The sequence below is a fragment of the Scatophagus argus genome, chromosome 5 (genome assembly GCF_020382885.2).
Source record: "Scatophagus argus isolate fScaArg1 chromosome 5, fScaArg1.pri, whole genome shotgun sequence".
NCBI classification, from domain to species: Eukaryota; Metazoa; Chordata; class Actinopteri; family Scatophagidae; genus Scatophagus; species Scatophagus argus.
In genome coordinates, this window is record NC_058497.1 from 5,753,703 (window position 1) to 5,778,838 (window position 25,136).

Consider the following 25,136-nt stretch of genomic DNA (forward strand, 5'->3'; position numbering starts at 1 on the left):
GAGAGGTGCGACTCTTGCATGCGCGCACCGCGCGTCCTCGTGGTGAGAAAGGACGGCAGCTGGCTCGCATAAACAGAAATGCGAGAGCGTATCTTGAGGAAATACTGTCTTAGTTTGTATAGTGATGATATATTTGAACGTCCTTGCTAATGGAAATGGACTTTTAGCTACCGGGGATAAGGGAGTGTGAAAAATACACGAAACACAAACTCTTTCCGTGTGCATTCATTGTTTGTCTGTTTCTGTTACTGTGAGTCACGTTAGCTGCTGATGCTTTTAGCCTGATGTCCTTACAGATAAAACAGCAGTAAATGTAATTTTCAGCAATAAATAACATTCCCTGCCAATATTTTTATATCACAAATAGCCATACACATAACAGGTTTCAGTTACATTATTTTATTTAACAAATTCAGGCATTTTACTGGCATTTCTAAACATCATTACATAAAGTGGTCATTCTGAAGGAGGCTAATTTTCCAATAAGCTACAGGTTTTATGAAATACAACAGAAATATTTATATTAATCAGAGGCATTGCCAAACATCTCAGTTTCTAAAAGAGCTTTTCTCCACATAAAAATCCTATATACACAGTTACTGACAAAACAGTGTGCACTGCTCCTCGTCCGTCCTTCGTTGGGGTGTAAGTTAGTGTTCAGAGGGAAGGAGTGGTCTTGCTCCAGGTGTAAAGAAAAGTCACAACAGAGCACTCAAAGACAGGGGAGTCACGACTGAAAAGGAAAGGGGGCTGGGGTACTTTGAGGAGGCCCCAAGCTGCATGGGCCCTTGATAGGAAGGACCCCTCAAATGAGATAAAGGAAAACTCCACGCTTTAACAGCCAGTTAGACATTTTTCAGTGAAATCCAAAGCACTTAAGGAGTATTCTTTTTTTTCTGATGAAATGATGTTCCTCTTTTCCACTTTGCACTAACTCTACTTCAGTGAGTGATGTCCTACATTTCCCAGAATGCCTAGGAAAAGCTGCAAACTTGCTGCAATCCCTGGTGGCTGAAGAGTAAAGGTGCAATCATGGTCCCTCCACAAAATGCACAGTGATGTGTGGTATGACTGCATTTTGGTCAGACTGGTCTCTCTGTGTCTTCTGTAACAGTTTCATTATTGAACATCAATGTGGGAAATCCAGGGGGGGGGAAATCCATGCATGTGGCCAGATTTCAGCAGGGGTAAATGGGTCCAGAGATGCAAGGTACACCACCGAAAATGTTTAGTTTCAAAGAGTTCATGTGTCAAAGGGTGGAATTTTCCTTTCTAGTAAGAGGCCCAGGGTCACAACCCTCATATCAGAAATCCATCCCATCCAAACCGCAGTGCCCTACCAGGGTCTCCACATCGACCGTGGGTAGGTTATCGTAGGCATGCTCATAGCCTCCCTGTTCTCCAAGCTCTCCATTGAGCTGTGGTTGTGCTCGCTGTCGGTCTCGTCCAGGTCGGAGCACAGGTCCTCGCTGGACGTGGTGGAGGGGGCCGGGGACAGGGCCGAGGACACACCGCTGGACAGACTCCTTCCCCCAGGTGAAGCCAGAGTCGTGCAGAGCGCCTCATCACCTCCATGCCAAGTGCTGCTGTTACTCCCAGAAGTGTCAGTGATTAGATCCATCAGCACATCCTGGAGGTGGTCCTCGTTCAGGGGCATACACTCCAGCAGATGGTTGAGGAGCTCCGCTGCCACCGTTGCATCTATCCCGGGACAGCTGGACACAAACATGTGGACCTCGTGCATGCATTGGATGTAGCCGGCTGCAAACCTCTCACTGGCCTCTCTGTTGAGTGCATCTGTTTCTGTGGGAGGAGACGGAGGACTATGAAATGAGAGTAGCTTATTGTAGTTGGACAGCTCATGATCCCAGCCAAGTCATTATCGCTTGGGTGGTTTGCATTGCTCATGACTTTGTGTGAGAGATTGTCCACTATGAGTAATCAGATTAAACCTTCTGATAAAATACCACAAAATCACTGTTTTAGTCTCTAAATTTTGCCACCCTTTGTTGCCTTATAATCCCCTAATTCAAAGAAACATCTATTTGAGACCCCTCTTCATCTGCTCCATATGTCTAACAATTGTGACCGTTTCACCCAATGATTTTTTTATTGTGTTTTATTCAAATAATTTCCTTGAAGAAGAAAAATGAATAGACTCAAAAGCTCAATAGATTAGATTTCTGTGTAGCAGAAAATTCTTTTTTCTCTGCGTTCCTCTTCTATTAAAAATATTTTAAATTACATAAGAATTTACATGAGCAGGGATTCAGAATTATATAATATGGTGATGCATAGTGATGCATAGTTGAAAAAAGAACAGATAAGTTTTCAGTATTCGTAAATTTGTTGGCTTGAGTGAAATGAACACTTGTGTGGCAGCTCATACATCCTGATAATGACATTTTCTCCAGAACATCAGTATATTTAGCAAACAAAATCTGACAAGAGCGTTGTATTCTGTGATCATGCTCAAAACATGCTCTAACACAAGAGCAATACCCCTGAACTGCTCAGAGGTCCTCAGTAGTAGCGGAGTAGGAGTTAAACCAACCTTGGCTTCGATTCTTCAGGATGTCTTCCACCTTCTTCACCGTCATCTCCAGCACCTCTGCGTTCTCCATTTTGGCATGAAACTGTGAAAGCAACCAGCAAAGCTCCATCAGAACCAGAGCGGACAGGTGAGCTCCGGTGCAGTGTGTGCGCGTCCTACTCACGTCCGTATCTGCCAGCAAAGTCCGCAGCTCTTGCAAACTCTCATTGATGCGCGCTCGCCTCTTCTTCTCCACCAAAGGTTTCCTGGTCTGCAGGAACACAGAAAAAAGATCATTCAGTGACAGCGACGTAAAGCTGTGAACAGAACTCATTCTTACTTGTGCTATTTGAAATCGCAGACTGTCGCCGGCCTGACTAGCGCGTCACTGCCAGCTGTGTAGAGAGAGCCTGTTATTCCCTCAGCAGTCCAGCCGTACCTTTCTGTCCGCTCTCTGACTTCCGCAGTCGGACTCATCTCCTTCCATATCAAGTCCGGTGCTGCTGGGCCGAGCCGAGGGAGCCATGTTGGTCGGATCGCCGCTGCTGAGGCTTCTCCCACTGCTGCCTTCTCCTCCCGAGTCGTCAGCGAGGGGGCAGCTGGCAAACGGAACCGGTTTCAAAAAGGGGGGGGGGGGGGAATCGATAAACTGGCATGCGAGACGAGGCGACCTGTGTTTATTGTGCAATCCTAGCGAGACTTGCTGCTGGCGCTGAGTGGCTGTTGTTAGTATTTATAGGAGCTCATTAACATGTGAATAGAGGCTGAGCTGCTCTCGCTGGGGGACAACAGTGCGCACACGGTCGGAGCCAATGAGCGTCCACTCCCTTTGTCTCCGGCCAGCCCCGGTCTGCTCCCTGAAGAGCTGGATGGGCTTTAATCAGACAGTTTGCTGGGTTAGGGGGGCCGACCGCCCTGTCCCCCCCCCTCCCAAGTGTCGTACTGTGTGTATTTCCATTCAGCTGAACACAATTCATTATCATGCACAGGCAGAACAGGCTGTTTGAGTGATACCAGCACTTGGGTATTTTTTTTTTAAAAAAAGAAAAAAACTCTACAAAATTTTCTAATAATTGTATTTAAATTTAAATTAAAAGTAGAGATTTATTAATCCGTAATAATGTTTCAAATGTTAAAAAAGTGTGGTGTGATTCATTACACAACAAATGCTTTGGTGACATTATTCAAAATCGTGCTTTGTGTTTATCCTGGTTGAGCAGTTTTCTGACCATTTGACCGCGTCAGAGCATCTCAACATTAGGACTTTTCTGCCCTACCCTTTCTTCGTTCTGTTGCCTTTTGTGTCCGAGCCTCAGCAGATTTACCCGGCTGTTTGGCGGATGTAACGCGATGCCTTCAGTTGGCAGCTGCTGCTGGCGGCCCCTCGGCCCAAACTGAATCAGCCGGGGGAATTAAGGGCCCTTCTCCAAAGAAAGCGACAGGTGTTGGCCTGCGCCTCGTTTGTTCTCCCCGTTGTTTGGTGACTTCTGATGTGTGTGCAACCGCGTTCTCACGTCGTCTGCTCTGCTCTAAGCGAGGCTAAAATATCTCTTTGATTTCGCAGATGAGATACACCATTCGTGCTGTCTCTTTATTGTTTAAACATACAAATGATCATCCATTAAACAACATTTGGACTGCTGAGAATTAAATGATGCCGGTGCTTGTTGTATCAGTATTGGGCTTTCTTCGTATTGATATGCTGGTCTGTGCTGTTTATTTGTTCATGTGTAATAAGAGCGCTCAAACCTCTGCCCTCGTTATTATACACGTTTTGTACCTGCATTATCATGCAAATTACCCGCACAACAGAGCAGTTCTGTGTGCTCGGAGCAGGACCACGCAGGCCTGTGTGCCACCCGCCAGGTAAATTCAGTGATGTGTTTTCTGGTGCTCTTTAACGCACGGTATTTCCACAATTTGGCAGCATTTCCGCAGAAAGCACCGCTAAACTTTAGTGCCCCAAATGATGGAAGAGTTTTAGACCTTTCAAAGGGAGGGGTTTTGGCACCTCGCCACCCCCAGATCCCTGTTCCAGATCTTTAATGGTGTGGAGTGTGGAGAGAGCAGCTGTCTCGCCTCGCTTTTGTTGGTGAACTCCGCCGAGGGACCAGGCGTCCCCTGTCTTTCTCCCTCTTCTCTCTCTTCAGACCCGCCGCCTGGCTCCATGTGGCGGCCAATCATAACGGCTATAATAGCGGGAGAATAGACCATATGCACGTTTCAGCTTTTCAAAACTCAATGATAAATTGCATCGTTTTTAGTACGTAAATTTACCAGAACACTCGCTCTGAGCGAGGCTGCACTCTGACGTTTTGTGCGCACAGATGGACATAACTGCGATGCTTAAAAGTTCTCACAAATCTCTCTTATTATTTGCTTATTTGATTAGTGAACTTGTTTAATTTAGATGAAAATGTTACTATCATATAGAAAGTGCATGGTCTAGTCCACAGAAGCCATTTACTGAATATTCATTAAGGTCAACCTTGAAATGAGTCTGTTTTCCTCTCAATCACAAAACTAATATGGCCTATTATGATTTATCATTAATTTTTTAATAAGTAATACTTGCATGTAAGTGTGTGGGATGTGTTCTCAGGCCATGGGATTAAAGGGTCAGTTCCACCAAATACCAAATTTTCCTACTTACTTTGCAAGCATAACCATACAGATTTCAAGATACCAGTATGGCATTTCTGTCACCACTCCAAATACAATAGACTGTTTAATTTGCCAAAGGCAGCATGTGCCTCCAGCAACTCATGCTTTTCCTGTTGTATCATGTGTGAAAATGGCTTTGAGCACTTCAGATGAAACTCCATTCACCTTCATTGTAATGACTGGGCATTTAAAGAGCTCATCACATGAAACTCAAGGTGAAGATAGCACCACAGGTAAACAGAAAATATGTTGCTTTGTGATTTGGGTGAATTGAAGCTGAAGTGAATTAAAGCTCCCATTCCAGTCACTAGGGGGCAGAAAAATACTCGTAAACCCCTGACATTTCATAAACATATAAAGTTGCTGTAGATAGAGTGTCAAACAGACATTAAACAGCAACATTATTTATAGACATCACAATATGAAACACACCGGTGATAAAATGAATGATGCCTGAATTCCTCTGAGCTGCTTTGGTTTCAGGGTCATTTCGGTGGAGGCTCACTGTCTCTGATTCCATGGGACCCTTGATTAGGACAGAGTTAATGTTATGCGGTAAAGCCTGTGCTTGTTATTTTATGAGAGATCAAAATGTCTGCTGTGACATTCCTTTTCCTTTTAGCTGAGTTTGGTCAAGCCAGTACCTGCTTTGATTTCTCCACTGGCTGGCTGCTAACTTATCTGTCATACACATTGATATACAGTCATTGGTCTGACATTTATTTCTGGGCTGATGTTTTGATTATCTGGGTTTATTTATGCAGGAAACACCTGGAAGTGATTTAAAAGATTCACTGAGCTGAAGAATTTTCCGTAAAATCCAGGCTGACTGTTAATAAACACATAAACAGGGCTCATTTTTTACATTTCTGTATTTGTATGGTTATATTAGCAATAAGTAAGTGTTTGGGTCACCCTGTGAGACCAAGGGAAGCTGTTATATGTATGGCCAATGAAATGTCAAAACACAAGGCGAGAGCAAATGCAAAACAAGATTGTTCAGAAAGTTAATTAAAATCTCAAGATCGTACAATAAGCTTTATTATCATTAATATTTCGGTTAATTACAGCAAAGGAGGAAAACATAAAAATCTATGCAATGCCAAGCAAATAATCTACAAAGCAAAGACATGCCTTATAATATCAAATAAATAAAGCTGTTAATACAATAAATACATGAAAGATTAATAAGAGCCTTCTATAATGCAGGCTACAAGAAGTCGACTTCTGAAGGGAAGTACTGAGGAAAGGTCTGTATAGAATCATTATAGCACACCTACAATAATAATCACTGGAACAAAACTGCCCCACGTTTGTCTTCTGAGCAGCATATCTATAAGATACATAACAGAGGATGGTCTAACAAATTGGACAACCAAAATCATCAATCCACCTGTTCACCAGGGCCTCCACATCTCCAGCATCCCCAGGTGGGAGCTGTGCAGCGCTGGCCTCTCTCTGTGCCCAGCCACATGGCAGGTGGGCCCTTCTCTCTGCGGCTGCCTCCCAGCGAGGGGGTCTCCTCTGTGGGGGGTTCCAGGGAGCCCTGTACCCTGGCTGGCCAGAGGAGGAACATCGTGTCTTGGTGTGGGGGGAAGGGGGTGCTCGTCGGTGGTCCTGGGCAGCGACTTGAGGAGGTGGTTGAGCAGGCGGGAGCCCAGACTTTTGTCCATCCAGTCGCAGGTGAGGAGCATGTTGTGGACCTCGTGCATGCATTGGATGTACCCTGTGCTGTATTTCTGCTGGGCTTCCAGGCCTAATGTGGGGTCTGCTGGTGAAAAGAGAGGAGGGATGAAGTTATAGCAACCCCTGGTGGTGACAGCACGGCATGCAGCCAGTAAATCAGCTTCAACTGGTGCTTTATCTCACCATGAAGCTCAGTAAATCCTTCACAACCGAGCAACATAAATTGAGTTTGAAAACAGTAGACCAGGTTAGGACTTTTCAGCTGAATACAGTATCCGAGGTATGCAATATCTAACATGTGCTGATGGTACTCTGAGGTCTAATATCAACTATGTCAACGGAGCTCATACTGTTTCACAGCACGTTTTAGTCTGTATTGCTAAATTGGTGATTCAAGGAATAACATTTAGTCTCTGTTCGAGATAACAGTCAGTATTAAAGGGTTATGTAAACTATAATTCAAATTAATAAAAGCAATGCACAGACCCCGCATACCAGGGGCTTCACAAAGACAGGTGCAGGGCCCTGCTCCTTACCATTGAGTTTATTACTCTGGATGTTCTGCAGATGTTTCACTGTCATCTCTAGAATGTCGGCTTTTTCCAGTTTGGATTGCTGTTGAGAGATGAGCAGCCTTGAAGTTAACTCGATTCAGCCTCCTTAATTTGTTTACTTGAGGCGCAGATGAGACGCGTTAGGAAATACTCACATCAAGCCTGAACGCGCCGATCACAGTTTCTTTCAGCTGATCCAAGCAATTGTTTATCCGCTCTCGTCGCTTCCTCTCAATAAGCGGCTTTCTCAGCTGTAAGGGTAAAAATATATATATATATATAAATAACGTCGGCCACAGGTAGTCACAGTCAGGCACCATGCTGGAGCGCAGAGGACGGCCCACACTGTATCTCCTATAGGACAAATCGATCTAGTATATCCAAGTGTAAAATACCTTTCTCTCCTCCTTTGCACTGTGGTGTTTCCCCACGTTGTGCGCCATAGATGAAGCAGTCATTTTACTTGCCCGGTGTCTGTGCGCTTGTGTCTCCTCTACTCTGAATCTCAGCGCGCCTCTAGGGCCCTCGGCGCGGCGCGGCCCTCTTATTTATCAAGCCCAATTAGCATGTGAATGCTCCAACTCTTTGGCTGTGGGATTTTCCCACACACGGGGTCCCATCAGTCAAGACTGACAGGTCACTGGCTCCATTCAATAACCGAGAGACCCGGCCTAGAAAAAAAAAGAAAAAAAACACTCACAAGCGACAGATGTCCAGCCTGAAACCATGCACTACGCTTCACTCCCCACCCCACTCCACTCTCCACTCTCCACCCAACAAAAAAGCGCAGTTTCCTCTTCTCCCAGGGATGAACAACAGTGTGCAGTTACCGTGCGTTACTCCAGGGAGCCCCGCGCCCATTCTTTTCAAGAGCAACATTACACTACCTGCAAAAAGGCCCAAACCTATTCCTGAGAGCTCGCAGCAAGACAACAGGCTGACAAATCACCTGTGAACATGCGCTCTGCTTCCATACTGCACTGTGATATTCTTTTAATCCTGATTCCTAAGCAGACCATTAAAATCGTGATATTAGTACTCAAGCAGAAGACCGATAGTGATAAACACACACACACACACACACACACACACACACACACGTAGCTCTTCTTTTTTGAAAAATAGCTCATAGGAGAAGTTGTGTTTCAAGAGCAACACTCTTGTGGTATTTAGCCTGCTTTGATCACTCTCCATGTTTTCAAATGTCCGACATCTGCTGTTAGCTGTTAGCGAGCAGATGTCAGGTTGGCCCCCCCTCACCCCGACTCCAGTGTTGGGTCCCTTAAAGCGAAGGCCCCTGTTTTAGAGCCACGCGACTGCCAGGCGAATGCCGGGTCGTGGGAACGGGATCCGAACAAAGGCCCCCATTCATTCAACCTAATCAGCATGAGGAGTAATAACCTTCAGAGAGGGCGGACTGTCAGGAGCAGGAGGCTTTGGCAGGTGACCAGAGGATGGGTAGTACCATAGTCAGGTGGAAAAATATCAAACATATGGGGTATAGCAAAAATAGCATAAAGTCAAATTAGTTAACCTAGACCGATTTAGATACCAGATCTTTTAGAAGGGAGTGTCATTTGTCTTTCATATTTCAGTAGTCCCTATCTTTCTATCTATCATTTAATATAATATTAATAATAATTTTTTGACCTGACTTGAACATGATTTATTTACATGGAGTTAATGATAAAAGTTGAGTTGCTTTAATATTGGATTTAGTAAGTTTTAGTAGAATTTATACTGCAAAGGACTTTGCCTTGAAACAAAAGAGACACATTAACAGAACAGTCTGACTGTGTGATGTGCCACCAAACCAAGAAAAGCTTGATTTCCGGCCTAATTTTTTCTCTAGGTGTTGATTATAGTCCTTACAATTTGCAATCCCCATTTTACCAAAGAATATACTGCAGGGTGATGTTTTCTATTTTATTAATATCATAAAATGTAATACATCTTACACCTAAAATAACTGACATACAAATAAGCATACTATGTACATACATGTAGAATGCATTGCAACTGCACAGAACCTGAAGATACAGCATTACTATAAGGGGGAAAAAAGTTGTGAAAAAAAATTCCTCAAACAAGTAAACAAACAAACAAAAACATTCTGACATAGAGCGTAATAAAACAGACAAAAATGCAATGAATTTCAACAGACAATGTAAAGAAGAAAAGACAAGTGTGTGTGTGAATGTGTGTGAGCGTGTGTGTGTGTGGGGGGGGGTTATGCGTGCTGTGAATAAAAGACATCCTTATTATCTTATATTAATCAATCATGTAAAAGGCTGTGAAATTTTTATACCTAAAATTATTTAAAAATGTTCAACTTGAAGATATTATAATGAATTCACAGTTAATCAACTACCACTGCTTTTATAATCAACCACGTACAAATCGAAATTCAACACACTTCAATACGAGACCAAAGTTACAACAAGAAAAAAGTCCAGCTCTGCTGACAGGGTTTGGGATCCCTGTGACATTTTTCTTAACTAGGTTATCATCATTTCTTGTGAACTAACAACAAAATCATAACCAAAGCTGATGTATGGATGAAAAATAAAATAATCATTTGATGATGCAGCTTTTCTTTTCTCCAGTGCGCCTTTTCCTTGTCTTATTCCTTTTTAATTCTCCTCTTCTGTTTCTTTTAAGTGGAAGATCTCCCCATCAGGCTGCTTTATCCATTTCAGTCGGACGCTTCCATCCAGGCCATGGTTATTCAGTCCCTGGCTGAACTGAACAGAAACATTTATTGTTAATGTTTGGATACAGATTTAGCAGCTGCATTAGCCTCTCAGTGAGGCCGTGCTTATCCTGACAGAGACATGAGTTTGTTACAAATTTCGTGTCAATCCTTTCATTAGTTGTTGAGACATTTCACTCTGGTGATGGACTGACAAACATTGCCAGCTACACTGCCAGTGTCTTAAAAATTAAATACATAGAAACTAAAAGAACAAAATGAAAACAGCCCAATTTTCATACTCAAATGCCATTACCTGCTGCAAGATGGCATCCTCCATCTCTTTCAGGTCCACAGAGGAGTCAGATTTTTTCAGCACCACCTTCACCACCTGCTGCCTAACTGTTGATGCTTTTATAATGATGATATGTTAATTCAGTGAATTGCAAAACATAGAATTTAAACATAACAGTTGTAGATCAGAGCTCACCACTGCAGACAAAAGCATATCTTGTTGAACAAAGTCGTGAATTCCATTTAGTGCCAGTTGAAGTCACACAAGAGTGTAAGATATCATGAGCCTGATTGTCCTTCCAGTTGCTGAATGAAGTCATATTCGTCGGCTGACCATCTGACCACTTCCATGGCTCTCTGTACAGGCCAATCCATGCATATTTCGCCACCTCCACGAGCAGCCCGATCTCCAGGCTCTCATTCCTGTTCCTCACACTGGCAAGGTCTGTGTAGTGCTCCCGGCAGTAGCTCTGAGCACTGAACCAGTTCATGGATGTATTCACATAGATGTATCTAGTCCCTGAAGATTCTTTAAAATAAAACACATGATATAGACAGCTCATCAAAAATTATACTTAAACAATGATCAAAATAATGTATACAGACATAAGGAAAAGAAAAACATGCATAAATATTTAGTTTGCATAAGTACTTCTATACATATAGATACCCCTGTCGAAGTTTGATCAAATTACAGTAACACTGTGTACTGTTGTACAATGTTTTCCCAACAGATGGCATTACCCTTTTTTCCTGATGTGTGTATTATTTTGGCATATATACATACACAGAGAGAGAGAGAGAGAGAGAGAGAGAGAGAGAGAGAGAGAGAGAGAGAGAGAGAGAGAGAGAGAGAGAAATCTTACACTCTTTTGTGACACACATATTGTTCTTGTTATTGTTCTTCTCTTACCGTTGTAGCAGACAAACGGGCGTTGTCCACTGCACCAAAAATCTGACCATTGTCCTAAATGATCCACGTCACCACAGACAGCGGGTCCTGGGAAATGAATGGGCTCACTGTAGACATTGGGCTCGCCACTGTTCCACATCCTGAACTCAGCCTCTCCAGTTTTATAAAATCCTTCCCTTTCCAGAGACCATTTCCAGTTGTTAATGTCACCATACAGCCCTATCCAGACTTCATCACCCGACTGTAACATGTGAATGAGCCTGATCATGTCTTCATCGCTGTTTATGGCAGCCAGGTCTTTGTACTTCTCCCTGCAGTAACGCTGGGCTTCTGTCCAGGTCTTTGCATCTTTAACAACTTGGTAAACTTGTAGAAAGTATGAGGGGAGGATGTAGAGTCCTGTAATCATGATAAACACAAAAATGACATAATACCACTCTCTTTCATGAAATGCTTGCATTTAGTGTGCTCATTTGTTAAACAAAGGATCTTTTCAAAAGAATACACGTGAATATATTTGTCTAAGTTGATAAACGAGTATGGAATGTTCTTACGGTATATGTTAAAGCTACAGCATAGAGGAGATGTGCATCAGACTGCTTTTTGTGAAGGAGATGAATATGGGCGTACTACTAATAAAGATGTTGGATTTCTTGCACATAATGAATGCATTAACTACCTTAGTTGTACTATGATCCTCCCCATACAAATTCAACTTTGTCACTGACAAAGAAAATAAGATGAAAATAAAAGACCAAAACAAATAAAAAGGGAAATCTGAATTAAACCTGTGGTTAGAATTTTAAAAACAAAACAATGAAAAACATAATTACACCTGCCTGATAAGACCATGAAAACAGATGTGATTGTGTCCATGGTGTGTAATGTTTCAGCATGCCTGCAAGATCAGATCACAACTGGTTAGACTTAAGCAACCATAAGACTAGTTTAGTTTGACTTTAGTCTTGTGATTAAACAAAAGAAAAAACAAGCCAATTTGGAGTGAAATGCATCAACGCATTTGCACATGGCTGACATGTCATTTGAAAGAAATGACTTACCTTGATAGTATAAAGAGTAGAATTAATCTTTCTCCCACTTCAGTCATGCAGTGTGAATTACCAAAAGGGTTGAAGTGATGTGTAATATAATGTAAGTGACATGAGTGCAGATCTCAAGTTGGGTTTCTTCAGAAGACCACATTCTTTTTTAAAGCCTCTAGAGAGGTTAGATCAGGGTGTGGACAGGTCAAGTTCCAACCCACCATCCCTGAAACAATACTGCCGACTTAGCTGTCTGATTATTAAAATCTATTTGAATATTAAAATGAAGTGCTAAATGTGTTTGTGAGGATGCACTGTGATACGGTACAGGTAACAGTATGGAAACCAACCATGCTGACCACAGATATGAGGAACTGTTCACGAACAGACTAAAAGATAAAAGATGTCCACCTGCTCCACCTTCTCCCACAGCACGAGACAGCTACAGTCCTCAGCTTCCACCTGTAGTCAGTGTCCGTCTGTAAGTTGCAGCCTCAGCCTTTGCCTGTAGCTTCAGGCAGCCAGCTTTGACCTAATGATTTGTCTTTAGGGTAATTTATGTTTCAATCAATTATTTGCATTAAAATGAAGCATTTAAACATATTACAGATTTCCTGAGATTATAGTTTAAACATAAATTATTAACACTGCTGCAAATTACAATTGATAGTTAAGTATAATCAAACATCATTTAGGACTTTTCCTAATCAGATGACATCAGGACCCCACGATTTTTGAGATATCAACTAAAGCTCTTATGGTTTAATAGCGATTTATGTCTAACCAGATGGTAAATACAGCATACAAAATTTTAACATACACGTTAGATTATTTTAACTGAGAAAGAAAAAAAAGAAGAGAAAAGAATAACTGTTCAGTTCATTTCCACTGTACTGCGTACAGTGTTTGGCAGGTCAGCCATGCAAATACCTCATTTGTTTGAGCCTGCCAGGTTTCAAAAAACACAAGTCATGTGTTTGGTATAAAAAAATGATCTGTAGTAATTAGTAAGTAGACTGTTGTGGAGTAAAAGTAGGCCTGCAGAACTTCTCTCTGAGTTGTAGGGGAGTAAAAGTTTAAAGTAGCATAACTGAAAAACTAGATTTAGGCCTAAATGCAGTTGGTTAGGCCTACGTTCCACCAGCGTAAACATGCCTCTATCTGAGTATGATGCTGTTGGAGTGATGTATCTCCTACGCAAAGTCATTTTGGCTATATTATATATTATCAGAAAATAACTATAGTAGCAACAAACCGTCCACGGGGTGAGCGCGCCCTCCTACGGTCACTTTCTATCCACGCGGAGTGTAACCAGCACTATTGCTATGACATGAGGGAGCCAGAGGAGGCGGTAGATGCTGCTGCAGTGACAACCGCTCGGCTGCTAGCTTAACCAGTCGGGCTCAGAGAAAAAGTAGGAAACAGGGGCCGCACAATTAACTATAGTAAGTTACGAACAAGGGGAGGCGACGAACAAGGAAAACAAAGCAGTTTTTGTTCCGAGGAGCAACCTGAGTTGCCTTTTGCTGTCTTGGCAAATCGGAGGAAACTAGTGAAAACGTCGTTTACAAGGTATTATATTGGGTATAATTATAATGTTGTCAATCAGTTTTTGCAAGCATTGTGGTGTAGAGCTACTTTAGCTAACAACGGTTGCTTTAGAAGTAGCTGGTTAAGCTAACTAAATTATCTAAATTTGCTGTTTTGTACTAGCTGGACAGCTACCCTCAGCATATAGAATCGTCTTGGCTGAACCTAGTCTGCTGCTCATTATCTGCTAAAGTCTGACATGGGCTTGATAATACTAACGCGAGGACCCACTGCCGGGCCTGGCTAACGTTGGGCTAAGTTAGCTAGCTTGCTAGCTGACGTTACCAACATTACTTGAAAATGGTTATCATGAATGTAGCTACTACCCACACCTTTAGCTATTTCAAATGAAGTTCAACCAGCTAGGAAAGGTTTGTAAGCATGATGCCTACCGAGGCATCCAGTGTGTCAACAACACACACACACGCTTTCACAAGCTAGCAGTAGCACTGTTTTGTGGACTGTGATTGAAATGTGGCAGGCCACGTTAGCTTACAAACATCTACAAATTTAGCAGTCAAAATAAAGAGTAAAGGTAGCCGAATCTCAATTTCTCACTATGAGTCTACGTTTAAATTGTCTTGCATTTGCTGGACACAGAATTGCTGTGCTCAGTGAACAAGTATCCATTTTGTTAGCATTGTGCAAAGTTGGCAGGTTTCACACCATCACAAACCGGGCATGGATAACAGAGGGGCGGTGCTCACTGTCAGTTTCATGTCGGTTGGCTTATTGGGCCACGGATTTGCAACTTGAGTTATGCTGGTTTTTACTTGAGATGATAAGTGTAGCAAAAAAGCTTTATAATAGTTCACGGCACATGTAGGTCATTTAGCTGTGACACAGGACTGGCATTAGCTAGCTGCTCACTTGCTTGTAACTGTCAGATGATAGCAGAACATCCGCTGCTCTCTGGACCGACGGGTGGAGGTGACGCTGATGTTCGAGCCGTGTTCAGTCACTCTTTTGTTTGTTGCCTGCGGGGGTAGCTATATCTACTTCTTCAGAGACTGATGTAATCGTGGATATGTAACGTCGGCTCTGGCTAACATGACGGTAATTTCATTTGAGAGATTCGGTAGGGTTTGGACCTTGTGTCCGTCTTTAGGCCATGTTAGGTCTGTTAGTGGAAAAGTCAGGCCTACCGCACCTTTGACATTTATTGGCCTAACATTACTCCAGCACACGACGACACCTGATTAGTCAGTAGACAGAGTCATCGTGGGTTAGCAGTGATCAGCTGATTTTGAACGTGCCATATGTGCGTTTCCTTCCTATTTGCGTCACTTAACTGAAGCGGTTCTGCTGCCTGCTGGCTACATTAACGAGTATTAGCCTGTGCGAAAGACGGATTTGGCCACCTGGCGAAGTTTACGTGTGTCTAGATTAATAAAGATGTTAGCAAGCACAACTTAAGTTCTTGGGTCACCAGTGAACCCGGGGACAAGTTTTATGTTACAGCTCAGTCACACATGACACATCATATATGAATCGTAGACTGCACCTCCCACTTAGGCGCTGCTTGGTTTATATTCCTGGCCCCAGTGTTACTTACTAAATGTGGACTCCCTGCCAAGACATAAGGGAAAGAGTGACAGCTCGAGGGTTTGTGGTCATACTTTAAAGGATCCCAGCTGCACAAAAGGTTGGTGTCATACTTAACCTCTAAGTGACTACTGTTGACGTTTTGTCATCAACCTTAGGATCATACTATAATAATAATAAATGTAATTTTAGACCATCAGACTGGTATTTTTGTCTTGGGCTCTTGGGATATGTAGTGAAGTCATTTGGCATGAGTCTGTGAGCAAAGAAGAACATTTTGGCTGTTGTGTTGCTAGCCAGCTTCTCAGCTGTTGAGAAAACTTTGGCTTCTGCCCTGTAGTGTTTTTAAGGTGGTTGGGTGGGTCAGGGAATTGTGCAGATAAGGGTCCTTGTTAAGTAACCCAGTTAAAGAAGAGCAGCAGTGAGATATGGTTGTCACATCTGTCAGTCTGTTTACCCATGTCTTTGCTATGGGCTTTGGAGCATAATTCTGTTTAATCCTGAGCTAAATGTTCTTATATAGGGAGTGTGTGTTTATTGACATAAATAACTTAGCTGAGAAACCACAGTATATTTAGTAACGTGTTATTGTGGGCTTGGTAGTCACTGTTCTGGGAGTGGGTCATGGTGTAGGTAAGCCTATGTCATAGTAAACATTGTGTGGTTAATCATTTACTGAGAAGATTCACAAAATTGTGCAACTGGTCAGTGAAGCATTAAAGTTCACATCTAGATTTGATGTTCAGAAGTTCTGAAAAGTACAGTATATTCATCCATTTGACTGGCCAAGAACTTTATTAGTATTACACACCAGTAATGGGTTTTTCACTTGGGCTTAACTCACAGTTTGCTACCAGGACCAGCTGCTTCTGTAGAATGTTTTACAGCACGAAACAATGACACATTTCATTAGGATATTGGGTGTATGCCTGTCTTCACATCAGCTTTGGCCCAGATGACCACACTGAAACAGCAATTCCTCTTGTTCTGAAAGATTGACTTAAGTTGTGAAAATTAGACTTGGCCCACTAACGGTACTTTTTAAGCTCTTCCCTCTTCCACTTCCACTTCTGCTTCAATTTCTTGGTCTGATGTTGTTTTTATTATTTTCTTATGATCAGTGTTAAGTTCAGACAGTTCAGATGGAATGATTTTAACACAGACACAGCAGCCTGGTTAGTAAATATTCTCCCATTACTTTAACAAAAACCTATAATAGATAATTCTGCTTGAATGAACAACCAATTATGTAAAAAGAAATGACACCCAATTTAACACCCAGTCATACATAAAGTAAACTGTTGAAGTAAAGTGTTTACTTGAGAGTTTGACATGATCGTGGTATATGTGTCTTCTTGTATCTCCTTTTCATTCTTTAGATCTGGTAGGCCTCGTCCAAACTGATACCATAATCAGTGTTATGCTTGCATGAGTGTGACTTCTGAATCATTTGCAGGTCACTGGTGGTATATTTGTTATCAGATTCTTCTTTACCTGTTACATTGCTTTCTTATGTATGACTACTCTGGCTTGTGCAGTGTATTACATACATATTATCTGGAAAGACTCTTTACAGGCTCAGTTTTATATTTCATTCCTTAGGTGGACAGTCCGCTCCCTGGTTGCTCGTGGTAACTCTCCGCCATGCCTTTCCCCTTTGGCAAGTCCCACAAGTCGCCGGCGGACATCGTCAAGAACCTTAAGGACAGCATGACAGTGCTTGAGAAGCATGACATTTCTGACAAAAAGGCAGAGAAGGTAGGTGAACCGTGCTCAGATTCACTTGTTCTTCATTTTCACTTGTGGGACTTTGTCACTTCTGAAATGTCAGTGGAAACAATAAAAGTACTTTGATTTTTTCCAAATTTGAAATTGTGTGATGTCTGCATGATTGTTTGTAAATGTATGTGTCTACTACATATGATTCAGGCCACAGAGGAGGTCTCAAAAAGCCTGGTGGCCATGAAGGAGATCCTGTATGGAACTAATGAGAAAGAGCCCCAAACGGAAGCAGTGGCCCAGCTTGCCCAGGAGCTCTACAACAGTGGCTTGCTCAGCACCCTCATAGCAGACCTGCAGCTCATTGACTTTGAGGTGAGACTTATTAAATTAATGTAATTGAAGGAAGAGAAAATTAAGTGAAAAACATCAAACAGCAAGTTCATCTGAGGTATGTACACACAAGAAGAATGTGTGTCATCAACAGGAAAAGGGGATCCATATGTCTTGAATATGTACATTCAGGTAGTCAGAACAGTCAGATATACTATATAGACAAAAGTACATGAGCACCTGACCATTACACCAACAGGGACGTCAGTGACATTGGATTCAGACGGCTTTGCAGCTATAACAGCTTCCACTCTTCTGGGAAGGCTTTGCACCAGATTTTGGAGTGTTTCTGTGGGAATTTTTACTCATTCATGCAGTAGAGCGTTTGTGAGCTCAAACACTGATGTTGCACTAAAAGGCCTGACTCACAATCTCTGTTCCAGTTCATCCCAAAGGTGTTGGATGGGGTTGAGGTCAGGACTCTGTGTGGGCCAGTCAAGTTCTTTCACACCAAACTCATCCAACCATGTCTTTATGGACTTTGCTTTGTACTTTGAGCCCAAAAAGTTGGAAGCATAGCATTGTCCAAAATGTCTTGATATGCTGAAGCATTAAGATTTCCCTTCACTGGAAGTAAGGAGCCCAGTCCAACCCCTGAAAAGCATGGGTTTTATGTACTTTTGTTTATGTAGTGTATTTCTGACAATCCCGTTTATGTTAATATGTGGACTAACTGATGTCTTCCTGCAATATGTCAGACTGTTGCTGTGTGGTAAATGTTGCAGCAGGCTTCCCCGACTCACCCTTTTCAGAGACATCTATCAACTACTTTTGACATATGTGGCTCTTTTTTTAAAAAAAAAAAACAACAAGCAGACCTTAAGTTTAGACGTGTGTGTGCGTGTGTGTCGAATCTAGCTCCTGGTTGCATTGTCAGTTGAGAAGTGTCTTGTAAAACATTCTTGTGTATTGCATGTACTAACTAACCCTTATCTATGCCTTATCTGTTACCACCAGGGTAAGAAAGATGTGGCTCAGATCTTCAACAACATCCTTAGGCGTCAGATTGGCACTCGGACGCCCACGGTGGAGTACCTCTGCACCCAGCAGAATATCCTCTTCATGTTGCTTAAAGGGTAAGGACGCACACACACACACACACACACACAAACAAACATGAGAAAGTAACCATGTTCCCATTGTTCATTGAGATTTTTTTAACTTATGAATATTATTGAAATAGCATGTTAACACATTGTTGAAAAGACACAGAAACTTCTTAAGTAACTTCCTCATATAAAAGGAAGTACAAGCACCTGTTTTCAAATGGTCTGACTGCTGCTTAATATAGAAAAATGAAATGAGGTTCAAATGTTTATGGCAGTAAAACAGTGTTGAACTGTGGTGAAGCTGTGGCTGTCTGACTTTAGGTTCATCGGAGACTCGTGCTTCACTAGTACTTTTTTTTCTCTGTGAAGCCAGGGTAAATGGCATGAAAACAACTGAAGATGAAAATAGTTTGACTTGTACCATACCCAGGAATGCACAAAAGGCAATTTCTATTTGAATTTTTAGCTCAGTGTTTAAAACCTTTGATAAATTTAAAAGAAAGCACTGCATTGTCTGATGTTGTTAACATGTGACATCTGCAACAAACAATTGTGCTGTTGTCTCTTCTGTTTATTCCCCTTAACATTCACCTGTTGTTCAGCTCAGTGCTCCAGACAAGCAGCCACTTTAAGGAAACGCGCCATACGATTCAGTGTTACACATTAGTGTCTATTGTTCTTTGTGTTTGTGCATTAACACCTGATGGATTCCATTTAAAAGTTTGTAATAAAGCAGTATTCTAAGAGGAAAAGCATTGTATGCAGCCTGTGTGTAGATGTATTCTAACTATGAAAGATGTTCTGTAGATGATAGAAAATGTTATACTCCTGCCACAGGATTTTTTTTTTTCTGGAGATGATGTGTGATCGATATGCAGTGAGGGAGAAAAAACGTCATTCTTTTTAAACAGATTCTCATCCTTCATTGAACTATGCAGATGGTGTGTGAAAGCATGATTCGACAGAAATATTGTATTGACTCAGTTAATTAATCGATTGGCTTTATTAATAACCTATTTAGCACAACTGGTTCTATGTCATGATAGGATATTTGTTTTAGTTTTTCATCCCTTGGTTAATGAAGTGTGTGTGCGTGTGTCTATACTTTGCTTCAGCATGGTGATAAGTCCTTTCCTGTGTCGCTGTTTCCTTCAGGTATGAGTCTCCAGAGATTGCCCTTAACTGCGGCATCATGTTGCGGGAGTGCATCAGACATGAACCGCTGGCCAAAATCACGCTGTGGTCCGAGCAGTTTTATGACTTCTTCAGATATGTGGAGATGTCCACATTCGACATTGCCTCAGATGCATTTGCCACTTTCAAAGTGAGTCAGCTCTTTTGTTCAGCCGTTTGGAGCTGAGCACATTTTCATTGAGTGGTGCTCTAAAACATCTGTGACTCGTTTGCAAAAGAATTCAACTTCATCATTGCAAAAATAGCTCATTGACATACTGTTAGTGAGTAGCATAGACTCTATTTACACTTTTATGACATCTCTCTTCGGCATCCTCACTTCCTCCCTTGTGCTACTTTGTCAGTAGTGGTTTGTTTACGGCATATAATTTGAAGCATTTTAGTTAATTAAGCAGATCAAACCTACCCCTTGAGAAGTCATGATTCTGCCTATAATTTGCCTAATACAAAGTTCAGGTGGTGTTGTTGTGGAAACCCTTTCAAAATGTCCTTAATGTTCCAGTTAGATTAGTTTCAGCTTAAATATAAGATTAGAAATATAACCTGTCGTTGAATGAAGTCAAACTATCTTTTAAACCCTTACTAGTTAGTTTATTGTTCAGGTTCTTGAACATCACTGCTGAATGAATACTAGTGGTCAGATTTTAGTGCTGCTGAGGTTTCTTTTATTTCAAAACAGTGTTTTTTTTTATTCAGCCCAGAAAAGGATTGATGATGAACCAGTGTCTTTGAAAAGGATATATATATATATATATATATATATATATATATATATGTATGTATGTAATGTGACATTGTCCAAAAAAGAGACAGATTGGACATAACCATTACATGTGAATTTCTCATAATTTGCATTGTTTATTTCCAGGACCTCCTCACAAGACACAAGCTACTGAGTGCTGAGTTTCTGGAGCAACATTATGACAGAGTAAGTCCACACCAATGTGAGAATCAGTATTCAATGTAGACTGGATTCTCCCAAGTGAAATAAGGCTACATGTTTTTATGGACATTAAGTGTAGCCATGACATCATAAAGGGAGGGAAGTATGTTTTATGTTTTCATAGTATGAAGAATTAATGGCAGCTAAAGGAATAGATAATTTATGTATAATCAGAAGTTATTATTATATTTGTTTTGTTAAAATAGTCATTAGTTTGTAGCAAATGAATGGAGCAAAGATTCATTTATTACCTGATAGGTTTAGCAGCCATTTGAAGCTTTTAGGCCTTTTAATGGAAATCAACACTTTGAAATTAATATTTCTGACAAATTTAGATGAACTGAAACCATTCTCTTTTCACCAGTTTACATGTAAACTAAAACTAGCAGTCTGGGTGTTTGGCATGCTGGCGGTACCTTTCCCAACAGCATCAGACCCGCTAATTGGGGCATCATTTACAGACTGTGAACACAAAGTAGCTGTCAGTCTGCAAGGGAAAAGCTCTCATTTTCTTGTCATTGTGTTTTGATACAACACACAGATACAGTTGAGAAACCCCACTTAGATGACACTTTACCCCCACCCATATACATACGGTATGTCTATGTTTTGTTTTCTCTGTCTAACTGCTATTTCTTCTCTCTAGTTCTTTAGTGAATACGAGAAGTTACTCCACTCAGAAAACTACGTGACTAAAAGGCAGTCCCTCAAGGTGAGAGCCCAGGGTCTTGCCAGTAAACAGGTCTCATGTAGTGGCGCAACTCTTTTCAGAAGGCTATTTAAAGATGGGGTCTTGACACAGTGTTGGGTTTCTATAAACCATTCCATCTCCATTCCCTTGTCCTTACTGCCATCTAGTGGTTGAAGCGCTGTGTATATGTTTATATCTGTTGAAGTCCCTTTTGGTTATAAGGTTTTCATGACTTCTTGTGTTTGACTCCTTTCCTGTTATTACCTACTTACACCTTAATGTTATTCTGCATTTTGTTGCTCTGAAGTCACAATCTTTAAGCTATCTTGCTTATTTATTTCTAACACTGTAATGTTTGTACATATAAGAGTAAAATAGGCCTGTATTTTTAATTTTTAATTGTAATACAGATCTTTCAAACTAACTAACTGACTGCCTTAAGCAGTCAGTCTTTCAATGTGATGAATCTGCAACTGTATGCAAATTTTAAAAGAAATTATTCAAATTAATATTTTTCTTTCTGTTCCTCATTCTGAAATGATCTAGTTGCTGGGAGAGTTGCTTCTTGACCGGCACAATTTCACCATAATGACGAAATACATCAGCAAGCCAGAGAATCTCAAACTAATGATGAACCTGCTACGGGATAAGAGCCGCAACATCCAGTTTGAGGCTTTCCATGTTTTTAAGGTAAACATTCAAAGATGTGTCAACATTTAACACAGTGCACAAGATCTGTATAATCTGTAAAATATTCTTGTCATGTTCCTTCATCATCAGGTGTTTGTGGCCAACCCCAACAAGACGCAGCCCATCCTGGACATCCTGCTGAAGAACCAGACCAAACTCATCGAGTTTCTCAGCAAATTCCAGAATGACAGAACGGAGGATGAACAGTTCAATGATGAAAAGACTTACCTGGTCAAACAGATCAGGGACCTCAAGAGGCCTGCCCCGCAGGAGGCCTGAGGAAGAAGTGCAGAGGTGGGGAGGAGGAGCCACCAGGACCATGTCTGGACACCATCCAGACAATGTCTGCTTAATGGACCCATCAGCAGCTGCTGTTCTGGTTTCTGAACAAAAATTTGAGGAAACAAATGAAAACCAACATAACCATATCAACTCATCAGGAAGCCACAGCTCCTCTACTCCTCAGTGAACATTTGATTCTTTTTTTCTTTTTTCAGTCTTTTACCTTCAACAGAAATACAAGAAAATAATAGATGCTGCTGCTTTCTTGCACATTAAGACATGTAAGGTATATTATAATGACACAACAGTCCATGAAACATAATGACAGCATTCAAAGTAAGGCAGACATCCTGATAGACGCCACACACATACAACAAGGAACAAAAGGTAGACACATGTTTGTACACATATATGTATTACATAAAAACATGCATACACACATACTGCAAGAATATCAGCTAAAAACTTGTGACGGAAAAGGTACGAGCGACTTGAACATTGGTGTGTTTGTTGCATGCCTTGAAATGTGACAGATCCATGGCTGCACCCAGCGTTGGCCCTGTGATGGCCTGCCCAGTCTGGCTCCCTTGTTCAGTGCCACAGACTCGGAAATGCACGTTCATCACAGCAACCGCTACAGTTCGTGTCTATGCCTTCATCCAGTAAAGCAACAGTGGTTCATTTTAGTGATTTGTGGGGACGTGTTCTCAGATGCCATCACACAGAACCATTTACCTCCCCTGTGCTTTGTTATGACACAGCACTTGAAGCACATGAGGAAAGGAGGGAGTGGATGTAAGGTATGAATTTGGTGAAGCCCAAGAGTTGGGTCTCTTTATGGTTTTTTTGGGACAGGGTGAACATGTACATATGCCTTTTTTTTTTTCTTTGCTTTGTAGATTTTTGTTAAACCTTGACATGAATATATATTATATATATATTACCTTAAACATCACGTTTCTGGTTAATTGTAATCCAATTACTTTCTAAACCATAAGAGAGACAAGTCGAGTGACATTGTTTTTGCATTTAATTTTACTGCTGAAATGGTTGCTGGTGGGGGGTTTTGTACATAACTTAAAGGGCCAGCTCACGTTTAGCTAACCTATAGGATATTAACAATTTGTACAGCAGAGGAATGTCATGGTATTAGCTCTGGATCTGTTAATCCTCTTTTTATTCTCCATCTACATTTTGAGTATCTCTCAGACTGCTGAAAGCGTGCAGGGGTGTGAGCAGTGCAGGAGGGGAGGGAGGACGGGGATTTAGAGAGCATTAACTGAAACAATAAGCCTGTGTGTTTGTGCACTTTTTGAGGTGCTGAGTGATCAACATCACCTAACTGAAGTCGAGGATTGCGGGTGTTTTTCCCCTCCTCCTCAATTTCTTTAACGTTTTTTTTTTCCACCAGGACATTGGCAACTCAGCCCACCATTCTTACATTTCCCCCTTTCCCTCATGTTTGAGCCTTTCCTTTCTAAGAGTTTATAATTCCAGTACAATTATGAGTGTAAAGCATTGTGGGTGGCAGAGTACTTTGGCCATGTTAGTTTGTCCTCATGGTGCTGAGCAAAACTGGTGTAACCACAGATTTGTTAATTTACAGTGAACGACATGGTCCTGCTAATGAGATACAAATCCATTGAAATAAGAGGCAAATCAGAAACCATCTCAGTGCAGACAGCAGCACTACTCACCGTTCCTCCATTCGCATTGAACATGCATGTTCCTCCACTGGCTGTGCATGATGCTGTACTAAAGATGTTGTACTGGAATTGTTTCTTTTCCCCAACTGTTTAACAACAATGAAATGTCAAATTGAACTTTTGGCTGTATTTCTGTATGCTGACTTTGACTCCAGTTTCAGCATAGAGAGCGTGGGTGCTGTCAGAGGTGTCAAAGGCCTGGGCCCTACAATTGAAATAAAAGAGAAAAAAAAGCCAACATTTGGAATAAAATAAAGCTGTGGTCTTTTTTAACAGCTCATCTATCAAGTGTGTATTCACGTTTTTAGTATGGACATCAGCCTGGAACCTTTTCCCCAATGCTAATGTATCGAGACTTGTTATGCTTTCATAAATATACAATATTTCACCTAAAGCATTTGCACTAAAAGTTATATAAGAAAACAGCAGAGTGTACTTTCTTTTCAAGAACAAAGTCAATCATTATGCAAATTGCCCGCTTTCAAAAGAAGATGTATCAGCCAACTAGATCTTCTTTTACAATTTTGCTTTATGTTTGACTAATCTATAAAGCCTTGTTAAATGATCATTTATATATAAAATACTAATGAGGCTATTTCTTATTGGAAATGTTCTGTTATTTTTTTTTTTGTTTGTTTGTTTTAAAATTACAATTATGATTATTATTAACCATCTAGTATGAGCTATCCACCCATCAGTTATCTATAACCCCTCATGCTGTGCACGGGGGCCCTGCAGCCCCTCCCAGCTGACTTTGGGGCGGGATGCAGGGCAACCCTGGACAAGTTGCCCGTTCATCACAGGGCTGTCAAAGAGAGACATGCAACCATTCACGCCTTAAAGCTAAGTGATAATCGCATCATGTGTGCGGACACTGCCGACCTGTCCGGCAGGATTTGCTAAATGGTCCTACGAATACACGTAATTAATTCAGCGTCTCACCTTCTTGTGTTCG

General features: G+C 41.4%; 4 protein-coding genes across 7 annotated transcripts; 1 reads left to right on the forward strand and 3 right to left on the reverse strand.

Moving 5' to 3' along the window:
* Positions 1–389: 389 nt before the first annotated feature.
* On the reverse strand, positions 390–3,398 carry her13 (hairy-related 13). Its single transcript, XM_046388483.1, has 4 exons — positions 2,973–3,398; positions 2,718–2,804; positions 2,555–2,636; positions 390–1,803 (listed from the first exon to the last, which is right to left on the reverse strand). Exons 1-4 carry the CDS (start codon positions 3,057–3,059, stop codon positions 1,337–1,339), a joined length of 723 nt encoding a protein of 240 aa, XP_046244439.1. The 5' UTR covers positions 3,060–3,398; the 3' UTR covers positions 390–1,336.
* A 2,862-nt stretch (positions 3,399–6,260) lies between these two features.
* her8.2 (hairy-related 8.2) lies at positions 6,261–8,147 on the reverse strand. Its single transcript, XM_046388484.1, has 4 exons — positions 7,833–8,147; positions 7,593–7,688; positions 7,420–7,498; positions 6,261–6,965 (listed from the first exon to the last, which is right to left on the reverse strand). Exons 1-4 carry the CDS (start codon positions 7,893–7,895, stop codon positions 6,595–6,597), a joined length of 609 nt encoding a protein of 202 aa, XP_046244440.1. The 5' UTR covers positions 7,896–8,147; the 3' UTR covers positions 6,261–6,594.
* A 1,254-nt stretch (positions 8,148–9,401) lies between these two features.
* Positions 9,402–14,955, reverse strand: LOC124058886 (macrophage mannose receptor 1-like). Of its 2 annotated transcripts, none has more exons than XM_046388486.1 (6): positions 14,840–14,955; positions 12,176–12,234; positions 11,337–11,735; positions 10,620–10,952; positions 10,446–10,540; positions 9,402–10,181 (listed from the first exon to the last, which is right to left on the reverse strand). In XM_046388486.1, exons 1-6 carry the CDS (start codon positions 14,869–14,871, stop codon positions 10,071–10,073), a joined length of 1,029 nt encoding a protein of 342 aa, XP_046244442.1. In that variant the 5' UTR covers positions 14,872–14,955; the 3' UTR covers positions 9,402–10,070. The 2 variants fall into 2 exon arrangements, with proteins under 2 accessions (XP_046244442.1, XP_046244441.1); XM_046388485.1 differs by lacking the exon at positions 14,840–14,955 and adding an exon at positions 12,398–13,151.
* Positions 13,701–24,419, forward strand: cab39 (calcium binding protein 39). 3 transcript variants are annotated; one of them, XM_046388488.1, is made up of 9 exons: positions 13,701–13,951; positions 17,117–17,272; positions 17,444–17,608; positions 18,584–18,702; positions 19,831–19,999; positions 20,738–20,797; positions 21,459–21,524; positions 22,050–22,193; positions 22,284–24,419. In XM_046388488.1, exons 2-9 carry the CDS (start codon positions 17,159–17,161, stop codon positions 22,470–22,472), a joined length of 1,026 nt encoding a protein of 341 aa, XP_046244444.1. In that variant the 5' UTR covers positions 13,701–13,951; positions 17,117–17,158; the 3' UTR covers positions 22,473–24,419. The 3 variants fall into 3 exon arrangements, with proteins under 3 accessions (XP_046244444.1, XP_046244446.1, XP_046244445.1); XM_046388490.1 differs by lacking the exon at positions 13,701–13,951 and adding an exon at positions 14,891–15,025; XM_046388489.1 differs by lacking the exon at positions 13,701–13,951 and adding an exon at positions 15,244–15,614.
* The last annotated feature ends 717 nt before the right edge of the window (positions 24,420–25,136 follow it).

What these genes read in the sequence shown, in the direction of transcription:
- her13 (XM_046388483.1), bottom strand. Translation starts at nt 3,059, where the DNA reads ATGGCTCCCTCGGCTCGGCCCAGCAGCACCGGACTTGATATGGAAGGA. An exon ending in GTCAGAGAGCGGACAGAAAG is followed by an intron (nt 2,805 to 2,972) that starts GTACGGCTGGAC and finishes GTGTTCCTGCAG; the next exon opens with ACCAGGAAACCTTTGGTGGA. An exon ending in CCTGAAGAATCGAAGCCAAG is followed by an intron (nt 1,804 to 2,554) that starts GTTGGTTTAACT and finishes CTCCTCCCACAG; the next exon opens with AAACAGATGCACTCAACAGA.
- her8.2 (XM_046388484.1), bottom strand. Translation starts at nt 7,895, where the DNA reads ATGACTGCTTCATCTATGGCGCACAACGTGGGGAAACACCACAGTGCA. An exon ending in TCGGCGCGTTCAGGCTTGAT is followed by an intron (nt 7,499 to 7,592) that starts GTGAGTATTTCC and finishes ATCTCTCAACAG; the next exon opens with CAATCCAAACTGGAAAAAGC. An exon ending in CCAGAGTAATAAACTCAATG is followed by an intron (nt 6,966 to 7,419) that starts GTAAGGAGCAGG and finishes TTTCACCAGCAG; the next exon opens with ACCCCACATTAGGCCTGGAA.
- LOC124058886 (XM_046388485.1), bottom strand. Translation starts at nt 12,444, where the DNA reads ATGACTGAAGTGGGAGAAAGATTAATTCTACTCTTTATACTATCAAG. An exon ending in CCCGTTTGTCTGCTACAACG is followed by an intron (nt 10,953 to 11,336) that starts GTAAGAGAAGAA and finishes TTTATTTTAAAG; the next exon opens with AATCTTCAGGGACTAGATAC. An exon ending in ATATGCTTTTGTCTGCAGTG is followed by an intron (nt 10,541 to 10,619) that starts GTGAGCTCTGAT and finishes TCATTATAAAAG; the next exon opens with CATCAACAGTTAGGCAGCAG.
- cab39 (XM_046388488.1), top strand. Translation starts at nt 17,159, where the DNA reads ATGCCTTTCCCCTTTGGCAAGTCCCACAAGTCGCCGGCGGACATCGTC. An exon ending in ATGCATTTGCCACTTTCAAA is followed by an intron (nt 20,000 to 20,737) that starts GTGAGTCAGCTC and finishes GTTTATTTCCAG; the next exon opens with GACCTCCTCACAAGACACAA. An exon ending in TGGAGCAACATTATGACAGA is followed by an intron (nt 20,798 to 21,458) that starts GTAAGTCCACAC and finishes TCTTCTCTCTAG; the next exon opens with TTCTTTAGTGAATACGAGAA.